At 40.6% G+C, this 23,589-nt stretch overlaps 1 protein-coding gene across 1 annotated transcript in view; it reads right to left on the bottom strand.

Annotated features, from left to right (window-relative positions):
- The window catches only part of MSN (moesin), a 39,195-nt gene that overhangs the window by 11,543 nt on the left and 4,063 nt on the right, over positions 1-23,589 (bottom strand). The window contains exons 2-3 of the mRNA XM_072336007.1: positions 8,542-8,625; positions 465-560 (exon numbers count right to left, since the gene is read on the bottom strand). Coding sequence (XP_072192108.1) covers positions 465-560; positions 8,542-8,625 — 180 coding nt within the window. The remainder of the gene's footprint in view (positions 1-464; positions 561-8,541; positions 8,626-23,589) is intronic.

Below are 23,589 nucleotides of genomic sequence, written 5' to 3'. Positions count from 1 at the left end.
TGCAGCCTTCCAGTACTTAAGGGGAGCTTATAAAAAGTCATTCTCTCTCCTGTTTATGTGGTCCAACAGGACAAGAGGAAATGGTTTTAAATAAAAGAGGAGAGATTAGACTAGGAGGTTTTATTTTGTTTTGTTTTGTTTTATCTTTTTAAACTCAGAATATGGTGAGTCACCAGCTGCCTAGAGGAATTGTGGGTATCCCATCCCTGGAGGTAACCAAAGCCAGCCTGATCTGCTGAGTGGCAATCTTGCTCAAGGCAAGGGTTGGAACTAGAGGATTTCTAAGGTCCCTCCCATGCCATTCTGTGACTCTAACAATCAAAGGAAGATGGTATCTACTTACAAATCTTGCTGTAACTTCATGTGTGTAGAGAACAGATCCCTGATAGAAGTACAGAGACTGTTCCTGCCCTCCAAGAGAAGGGAATCCCAGACAAACGAGAGCTTGAAGCAAACATACATACCTTTTTATTTAATTTGAGCCACGTTGAGAATCCCTTTGTGTCTTGATACTGGAGTCCAAAGAACCAGACTTCTCTTAGACCAATAGTCTTGACGACCTGGAATAAAGATGATTAGTAAGAGCCATAGCCGGACAGGCTAATCTTAATGGTAGCAGAAAACCTGCCAGATGTAAGATCAGATGAGCACAGAGACAAGCAGTGCCCTAGCATTCTGCCACCCCTGACACTGTGCTCATACACAGATAAGAGCACCTGAGGATTCCCATGTGGGAAACACATGCATCTCTCTCCCCCATATCCTTAAGATTTGTTGCTACTTAAAATTGGATACTGTCCTTATCAGCCACTTACAAACCAACTTTTCTAGCCAAAATACAATACAATGGATCTGACAGGTGCAGCAGGTAAGAGCCTCCACAGGAAATATCCATGCTGGTATAGAAGCTTTCTTAGTCATGTCCCTAGCAGGTCACAAGTGCTAGATAAATAAGAAATAAGGCAGCTTTACAAACATACCGTAACAAAAGAAAAGAGCATCATGAGGGAGGGCAATATATTGCTGGTAGAAAGGAGAGAGAAGTTGTTTTTATAAAGCAAGTTCACCAGCATGAGGCCACTGCTTTGTGCTCCAACAAGTCTGAGACACACCTGCCATAGGGTTCATTCAGTCTAAAAACTGAAATTCCTTCATGTCCTTCCTGGACACCCTGGGGCTGATCTTACACATGCAAATAGGGCAATTACCTTTAACCTCTGCTGCTAGACAAAGGAGGAAGAATAAAGCACTAATCTTTAAGTCTAACACTACCTGGAAAACTGCTTTTCAACACTACCCACCTCTGTTCTTGTTCATAGCTTTCCTCCTGCAGAGCCTAAAGTATTTGACAAATAGTTGAGATAGATTTAGTACTGCCTCGTCCATGTTTTTACATTGTGTCTCTCTAATCCTCCGATTTCTTTAAAGTTACTTCCTTGCTGATTCCTAAAAATGTGCTCTATTTTCTCTTATGTGGAGTCCAGATTCGTTGAGCCACAACACTAAGGACACGGGGTCCCTGAAAACACGTTACTAGTTTGATTGTTTATGGCTTGGATCAGACATTTCTGATGGCATTACAGAAGTAGCATTACGCAGAAAAAAAAAAAAAACCAAAAAAAACACAAAGAGAACTTTCAGAGACGCGCTATTAGAAACACACACATACAGACACACAACCTACACAAGGCCACAGAGTCTATGTACATGATTCTTCAAGTCCATGAAATTATTCGGCCTGTCTTTGCTTGAATATGGAGAGCTGGCCCAAATAATGTGGTAAACAAAGAAGAATGTAGGTCTGATAAGCCTTCATTTACACGTCACATAGCAGGACACATCCAGCTAAGGTGGCTTTCAAAGAAGCATTAAATTTTGCTGAATATATCGAAAACATCTGGCAGAAAGAGAGGAAGAAAGGCTGTCCTAGAGCCTAAGGAAAGCTTTGTTCTCTGCAGTATTAACATTTTAATGGGATGGAGGCTCACCCCCGCTGCTGCATGTGTCTGCTTGCCTCACTTTCATTTGTCTGCAGCTTAAGCCTAGGAATACAACAAGCTGAACTGCCAGCAAGGAACTGAATGGCATCACACTGAGGCCCCGAACAAAAGGACTTTTATTCCACAGCAGAAGTTTGCACAGCAATTGCAGTGACAACAATGGTCTGGACAGAGGAGAGGGGTAGACAGCACAGCACACAACCTCACAGCCCCAGTCAGCTACTAAATCGAACTAAGACGCATTGCAATTCCTCCTCTAGGAATTATGTAAAATATAAATCAAGGCACATGTTGGCTTGTTAGTCTGAGAACAGATCTGGACCATTCAGCCTTCATCCTGACAGTTAAGATAGATGATGGTAGCCTCTATCAAGTGACAGTCCTTTCCACCTCAACTTAAACAGGATATTTGGTTCTATCTGGGAAGCAAAACTGTCACAAACTGAAAAAGTCTTCTACAGAAGAACACCTTTTTCAGGTCTGCATGGCTCTTTCTGACCTCCCCCTCTGTATGTACCAGTTTCCTGCCCAGCTATTGTTCTTGCCATTAAGAGCTGTCCCACAGTAGAAGGAAGGCCACAAGTAGACATCTTAAATGTAGATTTTAGCATCAGGATGACTTTTCAAGATTGCCCTAGTTTTCAGCCTAGGGAAATTGTCTGGAGAAGGATCAGAGACCTTACAGCTCTCAACCTGAAGGTAGAAAGTAACTGAAAGGAGGTTGTGTTGAGGTGGGGAGTCAGCCTCTTCTTCCACATCAGTAGCAACAGGACTAGAGAGAATGACCTCAAGTTGCAGCAGGGGAGGCTCAGGCTGGATATTAGGAAAAAGTTCTCTAAAAGAGTAGTCAGGCACAGGATCAGACTCTGTCCAGGAAAGTGGTTGAGTTACCATCTCTGGAGGTGTTCAAGAAACATTTAAATGGTGTTCGAAGGGGCATGGTTTAGTAGTGAAATACTAGTGGTAGTGAACAGTGAAGCAGGAATTTGGAACAAAGGAGGGCTAAAGGGGATAGTTAAAGGTAGTTTATAGAAACAAGTAAAGGAAACTTAAAAGTAACAAGTAAAAGAAACAAGGGGCCTAGGAGAGCAAGGAGGATGCAGATAAGGAGTGAGACCTCACAGACAACATCAGGCAAGGAGGAGTAAATACCAGAAGAGGAGTTGCATTCCCCCTGATAAGACAAGAGGGGGTCTGCATGCTAAAGACAAGAGGGGGTCTGTATGCTAAAGAGCTATTGAATATGTATCAGTATTCTGAGAACTATTGACTATGTATTAGAAGTCCGAGAAATCATTGACTATGCATTAAATGTACCTATATCTGTGTCACGATTTTACCAGTCGGTGTGCAAGTTTGGAGGAGCTATCCCCCTTGCACCTGGTGCTGCGCAACGCTGGAATAAACATACCTGCTTTATAACCAATCTCTGGATTATAGAGTTTGATTCCACAAGTCAGTAGATAGACAGCTGGACTAGATGATTTTTGAGGTCTTTCCTGACCCTGTTAATTCTGTGAAATACACTACACATGCAAACAAGTGCAGATCCAGCATGAAAGCAATATCTACACAAAGATAAAGTACTCAAGCAGAAAAGACATTTCAAGTTCCTGCTTCAAAAAAGAAAGCATCACAGGATATTCCACAACACTACATATGTCCTGAACATTGCCTATTGTACTGCCTAAAGATGAAAATGGCCATAAGAGGAATGTCAAGCATTTTTGAGAGAAATCTACTTGCAAACAACATTGCTGGACTAGCTATGACCCTGTGCCACATCTGCAGTTTAATATGTCATAGTTTATCTATTCAATTTAGTAAAAGAGGCACTTTGCAGATAAATGTCATTTAATCGTCCTGCATTCACTGGCACTGAAAACCTCTATGCTACTGCACAAGTGTCCGTCCTTGATTGGGCCATGGATTAGACAATGCAAAAGATCCCCATCAGGCCCAGGCATTATTTGGTTTTATTTCCTGCAATGATTATGACTGGGTAAGCCTTCTCTAAATTACTTCTCAAAATTGAATACAGAATTGGCTCAGCTAGTATTCAGGCACATTATGTCCAAAACAAAGCATGAGTACAGAATGGTAGAAATAAGAATGGAATTCACAGAAGAAAACAAACAAACAAAAACAAACAACAACAACAAAAAAACTCTTCTTAGTTCAATTACAGAACCAAGTTTCTCAGAGAGCCCAGCACTATTATGTATTCATCTCAGAAGCACTCTCTCCACTTCTTATAGAGGTAGTACTTCTAAAGTATAAGCTGGCCTTACCAGAACTTCAGATAATACAATCCAAGCAACTTGCTGAAATCTAGACCAGGCCAAGTGAATGGTGCTATGTGCACTAGTTGAGCCTTCTCTTAATAATATGCAAAAAACAAACAGCAAATCTGAAAGGGGAAGAGAACAATGGTACTTTGACCAAGATTAGCTACAAAGCTTGGAGTCACTTATCCACTAAAGAAGCGAATGGAGACATTAACATTACTGTTTGCTTCAGGTGTTGACCTCATACCCAGGAAAGTGTCTCTGGAAGGCCAACCACTTTCTTTCACAATCTGAAGTAGTAGAAAGTTTTTCTAGTGTCTCATTCCTCCTTAATCTGTGATTTGACTTCACAGCTCTTAACTGGACAGCTGTTGCCTTCAAAGAGATGTTTATTATCTTACTCTAAAGGTTTATTCTGGCGTGACATGCTGAAGTCACTATCCCTTGGATTCTATGATGTCTAAAAGCTAGTACTGGAAAGTCGGAAGTTTATGTGGACAACTACAGGCTCAGGGAGCACAAAGCAAGTCATTGAGAAGAAAATCTGAAGTCAGGGAAGTAAAGTTCATTGTAGGATGGAAAAAGAAGTACTGACTAAACAGTTTCGAAACCACTACTCAATTGTTTAAACAAAAAAAAAAAAAATGAAGTAAGGCCTATCAATTGGGTACGCCCATCTATTGTACTAACCACTCAATAGACCTAGAATTGCAGACAGCTAAGATGCCTCTACAAGAAGCTAGAAGAAATAAGAGGATTCCAAGGAATAAAGAACAAGAAACCAAAAGGTCAAAAGTATCAGAAAAAAAAAAGCATTTGAAAAGCTGCAATGTGCAGCTGATTGGGTACATGGAAGAAGGGAGCATGCTTTCATACTACAGATGTGCTCACAATAGTTGAAGATTTCAAGAGCCCATACTTCACAGAACTACTGGTATTCCTGATGAGTTGGTAAGCACCTCAGTTCAGCAACTGACACTAAGAGGCACATAAGCAAAGCTGCTGAAGACAAGCTTGTATAGTCCTTTTGTCTCATCTTACACAGGTTTTGTCAGTGTAAGCTTCTTAATACTACAACTATACAGTTACAAGCATTGGGAACAGGGTGAGATGGGTAGATCTCTAGTACAAACCATAATGTTACTACCCTATATATCAGTTCACAAGAATTTTTCTGCTCTAAGGTACCTGACTATAGAAGATAAAGTATAAAAGTTTGCTTTGGAATTTAACCAAGCCTGAAAGAAGGAGATAGCAGCATCCCTGCTTCAAGTTCATTCACCTATTAGTGTGGAACTTTCTCTTTAAATTCAAACTGCTCTTCCCCGTGAAGCTGTCACCTAGGTATTAGCTTTCAAAAAGTCTTTTTAATCCTATTCAGAATAGGTCATAGATACTTTGGGATAATAGATATATTTACACTACCTTTAGATGCAGCAAGTGGAATTAAATGCTACCTAAACACTGTTAAACAAAGCCAGCAGTGCGCACTGAGATAACTGTGAAGCTAAAGACCTTGGTAAAACTTATCTGCTTCTTGCCTAATTCAGAACTGACAACTTACTCAAAATGAAAGGGCACTCTGGGGCAAAAACATTCAGGATATATATTTTTCTGTGAAACTTGAAGCTGGGTGGTCAATGTGCTGCAGCAGCAAAAACATAAGGTTGCTTTGTAGAGAAACTCTCTGCCCTCAAAACAAACAAACAAAAAAAAACAACAAAAAAAAACAACAAACAACAACAACAGAAAAACACAAAAAACCAACTCTGAAGATAGCAGATACTTCTTCCACATTCAGCATCATGCACAAAACCTAGATTAGCAATTTCAGGAGCACACCATAGTTTAAGGGAGCTAGGAAATTAACACTCACTTTGTTCTTATAGATCGTAGCATGAGACCAAAGACCACCTTCAGATAGAAACTGAGAGAGCGAACAGATATTAGTCAGACAACAATCACTGCCTAGATCCCATTAGTAGAGTCAGCAGGGAAAACAGTTCTGGACTAACCCTTCAAATGAACTAAACTACACAAATAGCTCAGGCATTCTGAACTATGAGACAGATGCCAGATGAAAGCATAAAAAAAACTATGAAGAGGACAAGCCAGAACTGGATAAGCTGCAAGATTGCATTTTGCCTAAATTCTCTTAAAAGTGAAGAGGTATTAGTTTTAAAGAGCAATGACGAGAAGTAATGGGGGTAAAGCAGAGCACTGGATTAAAGGTGAACTAAATGAAAACAAGAACACAACATATTACGAAGGAAAGGAAGGTTTATGCAGAAGAAAGAAGCCTACAGCTACAGTATACAAATACTTGCTCCCTTATCCCCAGGATTTTTAGCCTCCTTTACGCACAAGTCTGACTGTGGAAAAATTTGCTTTTGCACATGCAGCTGTTCACAAAGGAGTGAAATCAATTACTAAGAGATGAAAAGTTCCCACACATGAAAAATGATCACAAGTTTCACAATCACAGACAAGCCGTTGAAGTCCAAGTTTCACATCACAATTTCATTTTATACTAAATGTCCAGTGAAGCAAAAGCTACAGATGGTCTAGGGCAGACTAAAAAAATTATGCATGAATTTAAAGCACTACTGACTTCAACAGCAACACTTCTTAGTACCTGGTGCTTTGCTTTATTTACACAATGACAAAAATTGGATGTTGAAAAATAGCATCCAACTGAAGAAGCACCTCTCAAAATAAATAAATAAAAATCAGTTCACATTTTGTTGAATTTAGGATTATATCATGTCAGCTTTAACAGAATAAGGTTTCATAAACTAAATAGCGAAGCTTCACATGGCACACATGTATTCTTGATGGAATCCAGAACTCAATTCCATCTATCAAAAGAACTGTGAGAGGCTTGAGATCACACAAGGCTCAATATCCTGGAGCTACTACATAGTGACATGCAAACAACTGAGAAACTACATTGCAGCACAGAACTTTCTTGAAAGCCTTTTTTCCCCTATCCCATCATAAAAGGGCACTCTTTGCTGAGCCCTAGAATCTCACTCTACTCTCTTCATTCCAGGGCTGTGCTATAGAGAACAACGTAATATCTAGTTTTGAATCATTTATGTGAGTATGAGAGAAAGTAGCAGTTTGTGGTTAAATGTTCAAAAAAAACCCAAATTAATAAATTGGAAAAAAAAAAAAAAAAAAAAAAATCAGGCTCTTTGACCCCGGATAAAATAGCTCACCTCTATGGGTGGGTCTGCTCTTCAGTTTCTCTGTTTATTAAGACAGGCTTAGGATAGAGCTGGCCCCAGAATGCCTAGTACTACCAAGACATGGCCACACCTGACATACCTGGTCTGGCAGTTCCTTCATCTAGTCATGAATCTGAGATTCATTTTACCTTCCTTCAAACCATAAACTTATTGCTCAGATTCTTCTCCAATTAGGAAACCCTTGTGTTTGTTTTTTTCCCCCCTCAGTGTTCTCACAAAGCCTTGACTGTCTACAGGAAGAGACCACAACACTTGCTAGCAGCACTTTGAGTGACTAGACAGTTGCCTAGAAATGCCCTTCAGGATTACAGCAGGAAGGCACAGTGGAGCCTGTCAAAGTTTCAGCAGCTGCAGTTAACAGTCTGTCTTCAGCTGCTCCAAATTTGTGATGCACATCTCCCTCCTTATGTTTGGAAGAAGGTAGAAAGAAGTTTGCCTAGCCAGCGAACACAGGGGAAAGCTAAAGCACCTAGATGAAGGCTCAACATATTACAGTACATAACTTCTTTTAGCATCTCTCCCAAGCTCTTTTGAGAGCACAGAATATCACTTTGCATGCACAATGCTGCAACAATGTTTGAAACCTCAGCTAAGGCCCTCCTGTTCTAGATCAGTTACTCTCTGAAATCAATTACACAATGTCTGCAACTAAGCCAAGCAACAGCAGCTTACCAGCTGCCCTGTAAGACTGATATCACGAGTTGTGGCTACAGGTATCTACTGCTATCCAATGCAAATTATGAACTGCAGTACGAATACAGTTTAGAGAAAGTAAGAATAGCTTTTAACGTTCCTGGAACTAAAAAACGAACAAACAAAAAAACAGTAGTTTTGAAAAAAGCATATATATGTATACAATATATAAATATATATATATATATTTCGAGTTCTCTTGAAGTTACTATACACACTGTCATTTAGTATTTGAAGCCCCTTCAGAAACTGTTACCAGAATTACAACACCAGCATCAACTTCAGATCTTCTGCAGCTCCATCACTTACCTGATCAAAGAGTTGTTTCCCTGTAGTGTTGGGCTGGATGGCAAATTCCAGCTCAGCATCCATGGTGGTAACACGTACACTGATCTGGAAAACAAAAGAAACATCATTATAATACATTCAGACAATACACAGTCATGAAAAACATCATCTGCCTCCATCTAGAGACCCATTCCTAAGCTTCCAAGAACTCCACTGCCAGCAGTTATAAAGTCACCTGCCCAGACATCACAGTGTTCCCAGCACCCGCCACTTCAACTTGCCTACAGAGACTGGGACTCTTGAAAGCTATGCTTAGTGTTCATCCTGCCTGATCCAACTTGTGTTCAAATCTACATACTGATAACAAACAAGAGGGCCATTTACAGCTTATGAGGTTGTATTTCTCAGTGTAGAAAACCCTGGAATCATTCAACAAAGCAAAGATGTTCCAGGCCTTTTAACACACAAAGGATAAACATCAAAGAAATCCCTGGAAGCATTAACACCTCAGCCTGCTGCAGAAGAGTAGTAGGTGTAGAACAATAATGTTCCAGTCTCCATGGATATCTGGATAGATTATAAGGCACAACCCCTCGTATTTCAAGGGCTAGGAATACAAAGCAAACAAGTTAGAATAACCTCACGTGCTAAAGGCAAAAAGAATGCACACCGAACTAAGACACTAATATGAGTGGGCACTTCACAAACAAGTAGAATGATCCCTACATAGTTGCATAGTACCACCTGGTTCTTTCAGGGAGGTGACAGACATAGGAACAATGAATAAATGGTTTGGATGCATCTTACTATGCAGTCAAATTCCTTAAAAACACCATAACCAAGTAAAAAGTACTTAGAAGCAGTTTCTTGTACCAGGAGGAGTGTCGGATTCTGCATCTATCTTCCCTACAACATGTACCAGTAAGAGCAAAGATGTCCATAAACTCTGTCTAAAAGGTATAGGGTTAAACAAGTCACTAAGCAACAGGTTGTTGGTTTGCTTTAAAGACCTTTCTGTTCACCTCACCCACTTACATACCAGCTACCATGAAAACAATATAGAGACTTTAATATAAAAACCCCTTCCAACACAAATCATTCTATGATTCTGTGAATTTCATAATCTGTTATTGTTTGTAAGACTCACACCTCCATTAGCACTGTAAAATAAGGTTCCACAGTACAGTCAGTGAAATTTCTTCATTGTCATTCAGTTAAACATACTTGAGCTCCATGATGGGTTATCATTATTTAAAGTGCTAATTGAAGGATAGGAGAGACATTTTTCTTAGTAGTAGCCATCTGTGCTCAAGTTAAGAAGCAATTCAAGGTTTAGGAGAAGTAAAATCTTGAATAGGGTGTGCATTTGCAATTTCAGTATACACTTTTTTTAGAATACAGTATGAGTAAAGATACCACAGGAAACAGGCATGTATTTTACAGAACCACACCCCGGTAATGCTAGCTTCCCTGATCTGAACAAAGATGTAAGAAATAGCATACTGCTCTTAAAGGCTGAGTGGGGGAAAGCATATCCTAGGATATACCACCACCTCAAAAATATCTTAAGTTACTTTTGTAGTTCCGCCTTTCCCCCCGTCATGTGCTCCCAAGCTGTATTTTTAAGCCAGCTGTTGTGAACTGGAAAAGTTTCCACCATTACAGGCAGTGGGAGGTACTGCTCTCCAGATAAGAAGCCTGACAGTACTTCCAGAGCAGATGCAGCTTTACTGGGGTGCTTTGCTTCTGCTCAGTACTGCTATTGAAACACAAATCAGTTCTTAAATCATGGAGGGGGGGGGGGGGGAAGAAAAAAATAATAATTAAAAAGCACCAAGGAGGGAACTTTGTTCTAAAAGATGCCCAAGGACAACCCAACTCTTGGTCATTTCACTGTTACCTTAATGGGTTATGACTGCAGCTCAACACAGAAGCCACCACAAACTGCCTCCCTGATCTACTCACCTGGCAAGTAAATGCCAGGCACTGCATCTTCATTCTCCTCCTTCATTCAAAATACTATCTTCAGTCAAACCACTCTGCTAAGGCGCGCACAGCTGAGTACTGTCTAACAAAGAAGTAACACAAGAGGTAGGCAAAGTGCTTTATCAGAGAAAAGAATAGTCTGTCCCAGCATGATTTAGACTCTTATGCTTGCTTCATCCCTTGAGTTACTCTGCCAAAGTACTTTTAAACCATTAATGTAGTTTAGCATCAATGCTTATGCTAAGCAAGAAAAGACTCGGGATTCATTAACATTAAGATTTGTATTTCTAAACCATCTAATGAGGTTTTCCTAGAATATCCTAGCAAATACAAAGCAGTAGATGCTGGTCTGTCTCCTTGTAAAGAAATAATTGTTGCGTATATACAACAGATTTGTTCCCAAATAAGAATAAAAGCCTGTCTTCCAAGTAACGGCACAGGAATGGTGAAGCACTACGCCTGAATTAAGAACAGTCCTTTTCCCCTACAGGCACTCAATCTTTGTCCCATAACAAGACAAGTTCTGCCTGAAAATCTAGATTGCTTTTCCCAAGCAGAACATATCAAAACTACTAAAATAGAATCCTCTAAAAGATGGCCAATCATGTGGAGACTGGCAGGACTATAATAAGAGTCCAGTTCCTCATCAACACCTTCATTTGAGGGCAGTCTGCAAACAGAATAAAACACTCCTCCTGACCATAACTGATGTGGACTGCCAGGCATACACAGTTCTAGCTCTGCCATACCAGGCAGGTGAGGCACATCCTTCTCCAACACTAGCAACAGGAGAAAATACAGTGAGAAAGACATTACCTACCACTGATTACAGAGTCCGGAGGACAGCATTTCCTTTATCCAAAAAGCACTGTTAGTAAACACAAATTGTCAGTGCTCTGTATGTGTTTTTATAGAACTTGTTTTCATCAGAAGCAGATTTACAAAAAAATGCTAGCCTAGTGCAATAATTTATACTGAAATTGTATTTAAAGCAACTAATTGGATTTCCATCATTTATAATATGCTCACTGTGTACCCAAGAGTCTCCAACCCTCAAAATTCTGCTTAGATCTTAAACTAGCAGAATTTTTACCCAGGTAGATGGCTCCTAAGTATGTTTCTTTTGTCTTTCCACGATTATTTAATAGAGTATTTTGCATACTAACAGCTAACAATACTGTATAAAAAGCTTCTAGAAAAAGTCATCTTGCACATTACAAGAAAATTCTTCAAATTCGGAAGGCAACTTTAATTACCCTAACCTAAAAAGTACTCAAGAAAAAAAAAGCCCAAATTTAATTGATTCATTTCATAATGGTTACAGGAAAGAACTAGAAACCTAACAACTCATCCTCTTCTCTATTTGAGAACTGACATTGTTTTACCAGTCAAAGCATAACTAAAGATTGTCACTACGAAAGCATACTAAAACACCTCCTGAAGCCAAGAACAGCACTGTGGTGAGGGCAACAACTCATGCATAGACAGAACCTCCTTCACTGAAAAGACACAGTTTCAGCCCTGAGAGCAGCCAAATGAAGTTCCTTTCAGTATGCTAAAGTTTTCATAACACCACCCTCCTCACACAGCATCCAGCAGACTGCAGGAGACAGACAGACATGCTAGCAAGTACAAAGCACCTATTTGCAACACATCTTTTCAGAAAGATTGCCCATATACCTTCAAGTCTCACTTTTTGCTCCATTCAGATTCTAGGTAAGTTCTACTAACAGTAATGATCAGTGGCTCTTTTGTAAGTCTGTAAGTGAGCCCAGCTATAATAACCTGCTGCAATTATGTGCTAAGACGACAGTTTGCACCTATATATGAAAGACTCCTGGTTTCCAAATTGGAGAAAAAAAGGATTTGATGGCTGGACCACTCACTGGATAAGGAATTGGCTGAGTGGTCACACTTGGAGAATTATGGTGACCAGCTCAATATCCAGGTGGACATCAGTGAAGGGTGGCAATCCTCAGGGATGGGTGCTGGGACCAATGCTATTTAACATCCATGTAGGCAGTGTGGACAGTGGGATCAAGTGCACCCTCAGCAAGTTTGCAGGCTACACCAAGGCTTGAGAGGTGGGCACATGCCAATCACATGAAGTTCAACAAGGCCAAGTGCAAGGTGCTGCACCTGGGTCAGGGAAATCCCAAGGAGAGATACCAATTGGGTGGAGAATAGCTTGCAAGCAACCCTGAGAAGGATTTGGGAGTGTCAGTTGATGAAAGGCTCAGTATGAGCTGGCAGTGTGTGCTCGCAGCCTAGAAGGCCAACCACATCCTGAGTTGCATTGAGAGAAGCATGACCGGCAGGCCAAGGGAATAGATTCTGCCCCTCTACTCTACTTTTATGAGACCACACCTGGACTACTGCATCCTGTTCTGTGGCCCCCAACACAATACAGTATTGGACTCTACAAAGCCCCGATCCTGAGTTATAAAGCTTCTTTTCTTCCTGGGATTTCCTGAATGCAAGGCTGTTACACACTGCTGATCTGGAGGCCTCAATCTTCACATTTTAATGTCTTCCAGGCTTAAGACACCAAGAGGATCATTTCTGGGTAAAACTGAATAACTACAATTAGGGAGAAGTCATACTTTATTATTTGACTGTTATGAAAAAGATGCAAATTTATTTTTAAAAAGAAACCCCAGGCCATCCCTTAACCTCGGTAGGCTTTCTGCACTACAGAGCATCTATTCACCCAGCAGTTACAGCAGGTAAAGTTAATTAGCCATGTGTACTGTTGGCACCAATTATGACTGGAAAACAATTGCATATGTAAGTATAGTTCAAATTCTGCCACTCTCACATAAAATATGTGTTTTTGAGACCACAAATGCTTCTCAGGGCACCTGCTACACAGATGAACTAACATGGGCCCTGCCACCTTACATGCCTATTGGTCCAGCGCTCTGCTGGAAGGACAGGAGTCATACAGCAATCCACAGAGCACACTGAAGCACCTTGTTTTGCCTTGAAAGAGCATCAGAGGTAATGCAGCCCCACCCCCCCTACCTCCCCCCCAACCTGAAGCACCAGCAATACTCACAGACATCTGGCTCTTTTCCGAGTACCAGCACACTTCTGATGGCAGACCTGGGTCCTTTGTGTTAGGGTGAAGCTGGACTCAGGTCATATGAAAGTGCTTGCAATTTCTAGAGGGATTACATTTAATCAAACCAGCCCCCTTCCAGCCGTCTTAAAGGGCCTTTTCATAACCTTAAGCTCATCAGAACTCCAGCAGAGAGCAGACACAACCCAAGCACCAGCTCTGTCCCTGCCGGACTGCAGCCTCTAAAGAAAGCATTAATCCCACAGATGGCTTCCAGAGCTTTGCCACTCTCCAACACTCCTCTCCATTCAATTGGGGAATGATACCACTCATCTGACTGGAGCCATGTGGAGTCTCACAAGGCTAAGGAAGCTGTCCTATAATAAAAATAGCGAGTGTTGAGGCAGGGATTGTGGCTGCTGCAGTTCCACTTCACTACATAGCCCTGTTCTAACACAAGAGCAGGCGCTAGCAAGCCACACCAGGAAAAATTACACAGTTTAATCTAAACAAACTTGGGCTCAAACAGTCTACCCCTCCCTGAAAGAAGCATAGCAATAAGCCAGCTCAGATCCAAAGGACCCTATGGAGCCACATCTCAGTGAAGCCACATTACAGCTGCAGACCCCTGGAATTCCTCTTAGTGTCCAGTGAGGCAGGGTGTACTCTGCAGGCAGCAAGCTGCAGCTTTCACACAGGTTCTGAACCACATTACTGAGAACAGCAAGACTAAAAAGCTGCCACAGGAAATGAGCTGCAGTGACAGCAGTCAAGATTGAGAAAGTTCACAGCTTTCAAAAGTATACTTGCAGAAACTGAACTGAAAAAAGGGTGGAGGAGGCAGAGCCTGAGCTGGAGGAAACCAGACATGCCCTGACACAAGTATGCATCTGACATTCTACCTCACTTCTGTAGAGACACTGAGAGAGTGATACCAGTGCAGAAAACACTCTGCCTTTAACTTCCAGCAAAATGCAACTTTGGGGAATTGATTTAGTACCACTAGTAGGACAGAGAGGGAGAGCTGGTTAGAGCACATTGACCACTACAATAATAGTTGATGCTACTGGTTACCCACTCTTCTAGCTCTCAGAGACTAACATGCAAGATTTTAGAAGTCCTCTGTCCCATGCAGAGCTTGGAAGAATAGAAAACAAAGGGGTTCAAAGTAAACTAATTTTGGGGCCACTCTACCATCATTTCCCATACAAATATTCTCACAAGATTTACAGAAAGCAGCGTATCTCCAATAGGTGAAAGAACCTACATCTGTTCTTGAAATGGATAAGGAGACTGACTGAGGTTGCACTAAAAATCTGGTACATAAGTAGCCAGATTCAAAAAGGAAACTAATTGATTTACCCTAACGTCATCCCTGTCATACTGTAGTGTCAGAGTCCTAAATATATTTGTTTGATTGTTACCATAAGAGACTGTTGCTTGAACCCACGATTAAAAAGGCAAGTTTAACCACATGAACATAGAAGTAGTACTCCAGCAAAGTTTGTTTTTTTTTTTCCCCCACAGAAAAACTTGTAGGCTGTGCAAGTCTAACTCTACATAACTTATGATTTAATGACCAATATTTACTGTACATTCAATCTTCTACTTGGCAATTTTGCAAAAAAACTTCTTAAGCCCAATAATTAATAAGAATAGCAAAAATTGCATTACTCCTGACAAGAGTGCTACCCCTCTTCTTTTATCTGCCCTTTTGGCAGATTTAGATACCTATCATAACAAGATGCAATACAGCACGTTGACAGACATCTCCTCAAGACCTCTCTTGCCCTGTTATGGAATTTTCTAGCTGAAGAGCAAGATCTCTATGGTTACTGATCTAGCAAGTGTCTCTCTAAATTACACATTCCTGAAAATACTTGTTACCTGTTGTTCAAAAACTCTTATGTTTCTGTTACCATAAGTTTCAATGAACCATATAGCAGAACTGAGAGCAACCGGTTAAAAAAATAAAATAAAAAGTATCCGAGTTATGGGAAGAGGCATATCAGTGAATGACTCACACTCCTGGCTCTCAGCAGAACAGCTTCTCATTGGAGAAAGTCTGTCTTTGAAACAGGACAGTACCACAGTACAGTTGGCAAGGGCAACCAGTTCCTGTAACTGCCCTCATCAGCAGAGCTACAAGGAACTGCAGGCAGGCACAAGTTTTTGAATCTTTTCTCTACCAATGCATATTTGTGCTAGGGTCACAGCCAAGATATTCTGCCTTTTAGTTCCTCTTTCTCACAAGGGATCTCCTCACAACTCTTCCATTTTCTTCGCTATGAGATGAAGTTGAACAGTTCACATCCTAGAGACAATAAAATTCTTTCATACAGTGAAGAATAAACTGTAATGTGACCATGAAAAGAACTGTCTCTTTAAAGACATCTTTTGCGATTGGAAAGGTAAGCCTACAGAGCAAAGCAACACAGCAGTACTTCATTGCTTTTCTGGTTCTTGAGCAAAGTGTGAGAAGAAACAGGTAGCTTTTTGCTTAAGTCTCCTCTTACAACTGATCAATACCTGATATTCCAAGGGGCCTGATTAGAGGATAAGACAGTTGAGCCTCGGGGGATCCTCAGCACAAGACCATCAGACAAGAGATTTGTTACTCATGTTGAGTCAGGGTGGCTTCTTCAGGCATCCTCACATATGCCAAAGCCTCTTTTTCCCAAGTGGTTAACCAAACTTACAACCCCAAAGGACAACCTTTTTAAAAGCTCAGGTCTCCCTCAAAACACATTGACAGAGCTCACAAGAAAGCCTCAGAAAAGCCTATTCCTTGTTCACAAGGGCTGATACATTCCCCACACTTTAGAGGCTGTCTTCACCCACCCACTCTACCTCAACATCTGTGTTTTCTCATAATCAGTGTTTCAAAGATCTGGGCTCTTTTCAACAGTGCTAGCAAACTCACACTATAACACAAGGTTGTACAAAACCAGAGCTTTATCAGTGCCTCTTAATGGGATGGAGAACATGGAATTTTAAAATTCTAGGGACATTGTTTACCTAGTTTAATTGATGATCAGGTTTAGGCTCCCAGACAACTTCTATTCCTGTAAAAGTTCTTCTCTGTGAGACTACCACCAAGTCAGTCATTCAAAATGAAAAGGACAGGGAATTTCCCTAAACAGCACATCCTCCGAAGTCCTCAGTAACACATTTCCCAGTTAAAGTAATTTGAATATAATACCTTCCTTAACAGCCAAGCAGATAGTAACCAGGTACATCCTACCAGTATTTCAACATAATGGCTGCTAAGAGCCTAGCAACACTGTCTGAAGCACAAACAAATTTCAGCTTGACCAGAGGTGCTGCAAGACAAGAGTCCTGAGACAGAAAAAGATGTCATAGTTGAGTCCTCAAATTTACAATCAAGTTCAGATATTTGTAGATCACACAAACATTACATAACTTATTCACAACTTTGTGCAATGGGTCAGTTCCTCTATTTTTTGTCATTTCCTTTCTCATAAATAGATTCCTTATACACCTCCCTTTGCTTTCCTGTAGCTGTTCCAAGACCCAGTATTGCCATTTGTAGTTCCCTTTGAGCTAGTTTGAAGCCAGACCCTAGAGAACTATTTTTGTACCTGTCATGCTCTTCATTATATTAGTCAAAATCCAGAAGAGATGAAGAAAAAACAATGGTGGGGAAAAAAAAGTAAAAACTTTTTCCCACTTTTACTGTTCCCTCTTCAGAGGGAAAACAAAGCAAAATCCAGCCATATGCAGTTGCTATCATTTGACCTCTACATTACCAACAAACTTTGTTTTTTGTTTGCTGAGGTTTTTTTGTTGTTGTTGGTTGGTTTCAAACACCAGTTTGTTTTGTGCATGCTAGAAGGCGCCATTCTCTGGACAAAAAATATATGCAGCTGTGCTTCACATGTCTGAGTTTAACCACATCCCTCATTAATGCTCTTCAACTTAAAGGCACTCAGCAGGGCAGTGGGCATGTTTGAAATCCTTGTAGCAACATGTGTGACATTTCTCACAGCTATTGAGCACACTTCTAAGGCAAAGCCAATTACAGGTTACAAGATTACAAACTAGTTTTTTGGTCCAGCCAGCACCACCTTCCCCACTAATCGGTGTTATGATCGTGGCTGCTACTTCAGCAACTGAACATATGAAATAATTCCAATACCCCACCATCACTGGAAGCATATCAGATTTTCCATGTAGATTGTTGGACAGCAGCTTTTTACCCCTTAAACTTGCATTAGTCTAGTTCTTTCCTCCCAAGCTTCATTTAAAAGGCAGGGGATTTCCCATAACATTCAGCAGCTGCAAAAGAATAGTTCAGGGTGTTAAGAAGATGTGTCTGGTAGCCAAGATGCATTTTCAAACTATTAATAGGCTTTACAAACCAAACATCCAGTAAACACCTGCCAAAATTACAACCAGCAATTTTGCTGGAAGGAGCTCAAAACAAGATCAAGACAGGATGCTAACAAATGTGAGCCACACAAGCATACCACATGAACGTTAAGCACCCAAAGGTTAATAGGCTAATAGACTCAACAACCAGCTCCTTATATAAAGGTTTCCAAATTCATATACAGTTAAGAACAGTAACTTGAAATGCAGGGCAGTAAGAAAGCCACACTCAGAAGCTGCACTTATCATTCATGAGAATTTCCACAGGGAAGATGCACAAAGATCACGTCTGTAATTGAGCTCTTACTTCTGCAGAAGGATTCTCATGTTTGGACAAACAAATTAGAAATGTGCTCAACTGTTTCAGATGCTTCTCTGATCTTCAACCAAGAGACATCGAGCACTTAGGCTTGCTGATAACAAGCAAGAAGGGCAGCTACATGCAGCAGCTGCCTTTTCCAGACTTTCAAAGCAGTGCTTGGGTGTGGCACATTGAGTTCTTGGCCAGATCACAGAGCTCACTCAGTATCTTGAACAATAGCCAGACTTCTAGGAGTTAGAACACAGCCTTATTGTGGGATTCAACTGCCCAGACTATGAGCCATTCCTCCAAATTTAACTGCAGGCAGAGTCAAATGTGAGGTAAAGCTGTTTCATCATCCTGTGATTTTCAGTTTTATCATTTTCAGTGAGCTAGAAAAATCCTGCAAATCCTTTCAGTACAGGGTCTCATGTAGGCTGGCTGCTTCTACACACATTTGGATCACGGTTCTCTAAAATGAAGGATTTCCCTGAAGCAGATGAGTTCCACAGCACTTTTTAATGTGTAAATTTCCCCACCCACATTTGCTTCCCTCTCTAACCTATTTTAGGTTTTAAATAGCTCTGCTGGGACTGTATGTAGCTTACAAAAGACCAGCTTGTGATCGCTGAAGTACCTTCTGTTATTTTAAGCTCTGTATAGTTCAAACACTTGAGTTTTCCTAATATAGAGGAAAGCAGCTACAACAGCAGAACACACAGAACCCTGTGTCTCAAAAGGCTCCCAAATGGATGGGTGTAGAGCTGCTGGCAGCAGCCTGGAGAGAGCATTGCCAGCACATGCAGGGTGTGGTCACACTATCCAAAAAGGCCTGTCACCATAAGGCACCCTCAACTGCCTCCTTTGGACCAGCATTAGGCAACTTTCTGGTAAAGCCTGGTTGTCTCTACAGAGAGCTGTAAGTGCTACAACTTAACAAAAAGAACAAAGCTTCAGACTCTCGGTGAACTGCTACTGAAACAAACTATTCCCAGCTTTCTACAGGGCTGCATTTCCTGAAACAGTACTGTAAGCATTGCTAAGAAGCACCTATGAGCATCATTGCCATCTGCACTTCAGGGCTCTGACAGCTTGCTATGATCTTGTGGCCTAGAACTAGGGAACTAGAACTATGGGAAACCATTTTTTTGAAGACTGCTGGACACAGACACCTTGCATAGGTCAACTGTACCAGCACATGGAACAGATAAGCTAGGTGCACTCAGCAACTGAGCTTACATGTATTTCTTGGGGGGTGAGGAGATGTTGGGGAAAGAGAGAAGGAAAAGAAATGGGGTTTGCTTTTGATAGTTTTTTTTGTTTGTTTGTTTGATTGTTTGTTTTTCCCCTCATTATATATGAATAGCTCTTCTACTGTCTCCATCCCTCCATGCTCCTGAAGATAACCTTAAGAACTTCCAGGCACCTACATAACACTTTGCAAATTCAAGTACTTTCCAAGCTATGTATGAAAAAGTCAAGAACTATTGTCCCTCCACAGCCTACACATGACCCTGAACAGTTCAATCCAACTTAGAAAGTGATCCAGCCTTGAAATTAGCCTCTGAGCATGAAATGGGACCAGATGACCTCTACAGATTCTTCCTCAGCTTAAATTTTGATAGTTCCGCAAGACCACAAAAGCTGCTGGAAAGCTAGCTATCCTGTACAAAGCAGTTAGAACAACAAGCTCTGAATTTTAATAGAGGAAAATATATAACCAGAACCGTCCCGCCTATCAAGCAGCCAGCCTGAAAAGATATAGAGTATATTGAGGAAATATATATGGATCACTATTTTAATCACTATTCCAGAATACTCAAAGGATAAAAAAGAAAAGACCAAGAGGGCTAACAGAGTTGTTGAGAGCTCTAACACTGCACTTTCAAATTTGTCTGTCAGGTCATTTTTTACAGTGCAACAAAGCAGAGAAATAATACTCAAGAGTCAATTTCAGTATAGCTCAAAAGCTATAGAAAGGAGAGGTTTAGACTACAGTTGCATGCTTTATTGGACTGTGTCACAAGAAACAAAGTACATTTATTAAATGGTGTGACTAAATGATTGATCATACTTTTCCACTACTTAGTCATTTCCCCACCTTAACTGTGTCTAATCCAGAGAAAAAGAAAGCTGAAAGTCATCAGGCCTTAGTAATGGGAAAAGGAGAAGCCAGCAATAAACAGACAAGAATGGTTCATGCCTGCAAAAGATATTATTTTTGCCTAAAAAAAGAATATCTGGAGAATACAGGAAAGCTCACAGCAGCAGTAGCAAAGTTCTCTATTACACTGCATGTAAGCTTGTCTGACACTGACTTAATCTCGGAAGAAAGCTCTACATTATTCACACTCCAGTACACTGCTGAAGTTAACATCCTCTTCAGAAGCCTTTTGCTAAGCAACCAACACAGTGATCAACAGTGCTACAAATTTGCAAGAAAGCAGAGATCGGTTTGCATTACTGTGCTCCACTACCTTAGTTATCCTCTTTCTGGTCTTTTCAGATATTTCTTTATCTCTATCCAGAACTGTTAAAAACAAAAAAGCATCGAGTATCTCTTCCTTCCCATCATGACATATAAATCTTGCTTAATCATGTCTCTCCACAGAACTGATCCAGAATTTTTTCGTTTGTTCATCCTTTTGTGGGCATCTCTCTCCTTTTTGCCTGTAGTTGTTAGTCAACCAGCCACAGCCAATGGGAAGAAAAGAACTACGTACAGCCAAAAACTCCTTTTCTATGCCTAGGAGTGAATATGTTTGGGATGAGAACAGAATATTATTCCTTCACTCTACACCTGACTGTTTGAATAGGTTCCTCAGGACAGCTGCAGCTTCAGAAGCATCAAAACAAGTAGGAGTTTTACATAAGTCATATCACTAAAACTCTTCCATGTTTCCTCCCCACTTAATAGAGGTTCAGAAAGTTAATATACACAGGCCAGGAATTTCTGATGGCCTTGTTATTCCATTGGAGGATCACACATCCACAGAAGCAAAGAACTCCTTTCAGAGATGCACAGAAGGGAAGCAGCACTAGATCACCTGGCCATGTGTCCACATTTGCTACAGGTATAATTGCCTCTTGCAAACACATGGCCCAAACCTCTGCCTTTGCATATTTTCAACCTCCCAACATCTACAGTTGACTCTGTGTCTTTGTAATCACCAGAGCCACCAGTGATTTTCTTCCTGCCTCACTACCAAGTATTTACTGCACCATCTATTTACAATAAGAGCCAACAGATAGTTACTGTAGTCAGAAGGGTGGGTATAATGTCAACAACTTCTAGAACACTTATACAGGTTTTTACAGTTGGAGCATTCAAGTTGTTACAAAAATGTTAGCCCAAAATTAGCTTTCCATGAATCTAGAGACTTCAACCAGCTCTAGAAATTTCTGATAGGGTAAAAACAAATTCCTTTGCTGCAGCAACATTAGCCGCACTATGAAAATCCCTGCTGTTCTCAAACACTGCCAGGGAAAAGACAGCAATTAACTAGCTGCTCTTCTTTTACAACAGTTAAATGTCCCCCACTATGCCTAAGCAGGAAAGGATTTCCTCTTTTCCATCATTGTGTCTGCAACAGCAGGGAGACTTCTCACAGAGGATGTAGATTTCGCTGTCATCACATGGAGAGGGCAGACAAACAAGACACATGGAGGAGGGGATCCAGGAGTTAGCACTGAGATCTTGGAACTCTTTTTTTTTTTTTAAGTACTCCACTGTAATCCTTAGAACAACGACTGAGCACAGACAGCAGTTTTATTGTGCAAATTCAGAGAAGCCTTCTTGCAGCAAGGGGGGGGGGGGGGGGAAAGAAGGAAAAAAAAAAAAGAAAAAAAAAAAAGAAACAAGTAAGCCAAATAAGGCTGTTTGAGCTGCAACAAGCCAGGAAAGAGTGCAGGAGATGACGTAGTTAGAGGAAGTTTTTAGTCAGTTTCCTTTAAAACTGGGAGCAGAGCCAGAGTTACCTCTGCCAGACAAGTTTCCCTTAGAGGTGTCAGTTAATCAGAAAGGATGAGGAGATCCCAGCAACTCAAGCTAGGTTCCTCCTAGCCCCAGTTACACAAAAAGACAGAAGGTATTTGAAACATTCCATTTCCGTTTGCCAAATGTCTTTATGTAGCTACCTAGAGACATCAACAAGCTCTGCACAAAGAGGAATTCACTTCAGACCAGATATCACAGTCGTTATGCATAAAACAACTGAAATGAGCTTCCTCTAGAGGCAACAATGACATTTCCTGTCAAAAAAAAAAAAAAAGAAAAAAAAAAAAGAAAAAAAAAAAAGAAAAAAAAAAAAGAAAAAAAAAAAAAGAAAAAAGAAAAAAAAGTCCATATTAAAACATCTTATAAAGTAACTGCACAAGAAAAGTAAGAATTGCAAGTAACACTCAGGGTTAATCAGATGAGGCAGTTGCCCCAAGGGAAGTACTGTAACCCCTTGCAGGTCCAAAAAAAAAAAAAAAAAAAAAGCAATGACCAGTCATGCAGTATTGAGCACTATTTTCCCCATAGGATCCTTACAGCAGAAGTAGCAAATCTAGAGCTTTCCTTGGGCTTTTATTACATGCACCTTACCAGCCTACTTCTTGCTCAAAAAACAAACCAAAAAGCCAAGAATTAAAAATCAAGTCGACTAATATTTAATCCTATTGAACCTCTGATATGATAAGCACTCAACCTTAATAATATGTCGTTTAGTTTTCAAACAAGATCATGACTACCAGCTTAGATCAGGCACTCAGGATAGGCCTTCCTTGCTATGGCTTAAAACTGCTGCAACAGATGTTTTCTGTAGCGCACTGTCAGTTGGAGGTAGGGCTTTTCATTAAAAAGGGAAGTAAAATGTTAGCATTATGTATAAATAAAGCGAGCACAAAGGTTATTGAAAATTCCTGTTTAACTTCAGCATAGAAGGCTCAGAAGTACCAACAGAAGCCTCTGCTCAGTGTCATCAGTACCAACTGGTTCATCTGCCCAAGAAGTAAAATCTTGCTACTCTTTGCCAAATCCTGGAACACAATGCAAGGTAGGGTATAAACATCCAGTGACAGATATAAATCTATAACTATGGTAGTTAACCTGGTCCCAGAGCATACTCAAGAGTGTTTTAGCTATTCTTGCTTCCTAAGTACAAACTCATCTGAAATTCACCAATAGGGAAAAATTGGCTTCTATACAAAGCAAGGCCTTTGAGAGCTCTCAGTCACACCTTTTCAGTTCAATTCAATGCATGTGAGTGCTAGAAGAAAGATATAATGGTTTGCCCAACCAGCTCACACCAACATCAGATCAAAGCCCAACTTCAATCAGCAGTGC

This window comes from Excalfactoria chinensis, chromosome 4 (genome assembly GCF_039878825.1).
Source record: "Excalfactoria chinensis isolate bCotChi1 chromosome 4, bCotChi1.hap2, whole genome shotgun sequence".
Taxonomy (NCBI): Eukaryota; Metazoa; Chordata; class Aves; order Galliformes; family Phasianidae; genus Excalfactoria; species Excalfactoria chinensis.
The sequence above is the reverse complement of the archived record's forward strand: the minus strand, read 5'-3'. Positions and strand labels throughout refer to the sequence as shown.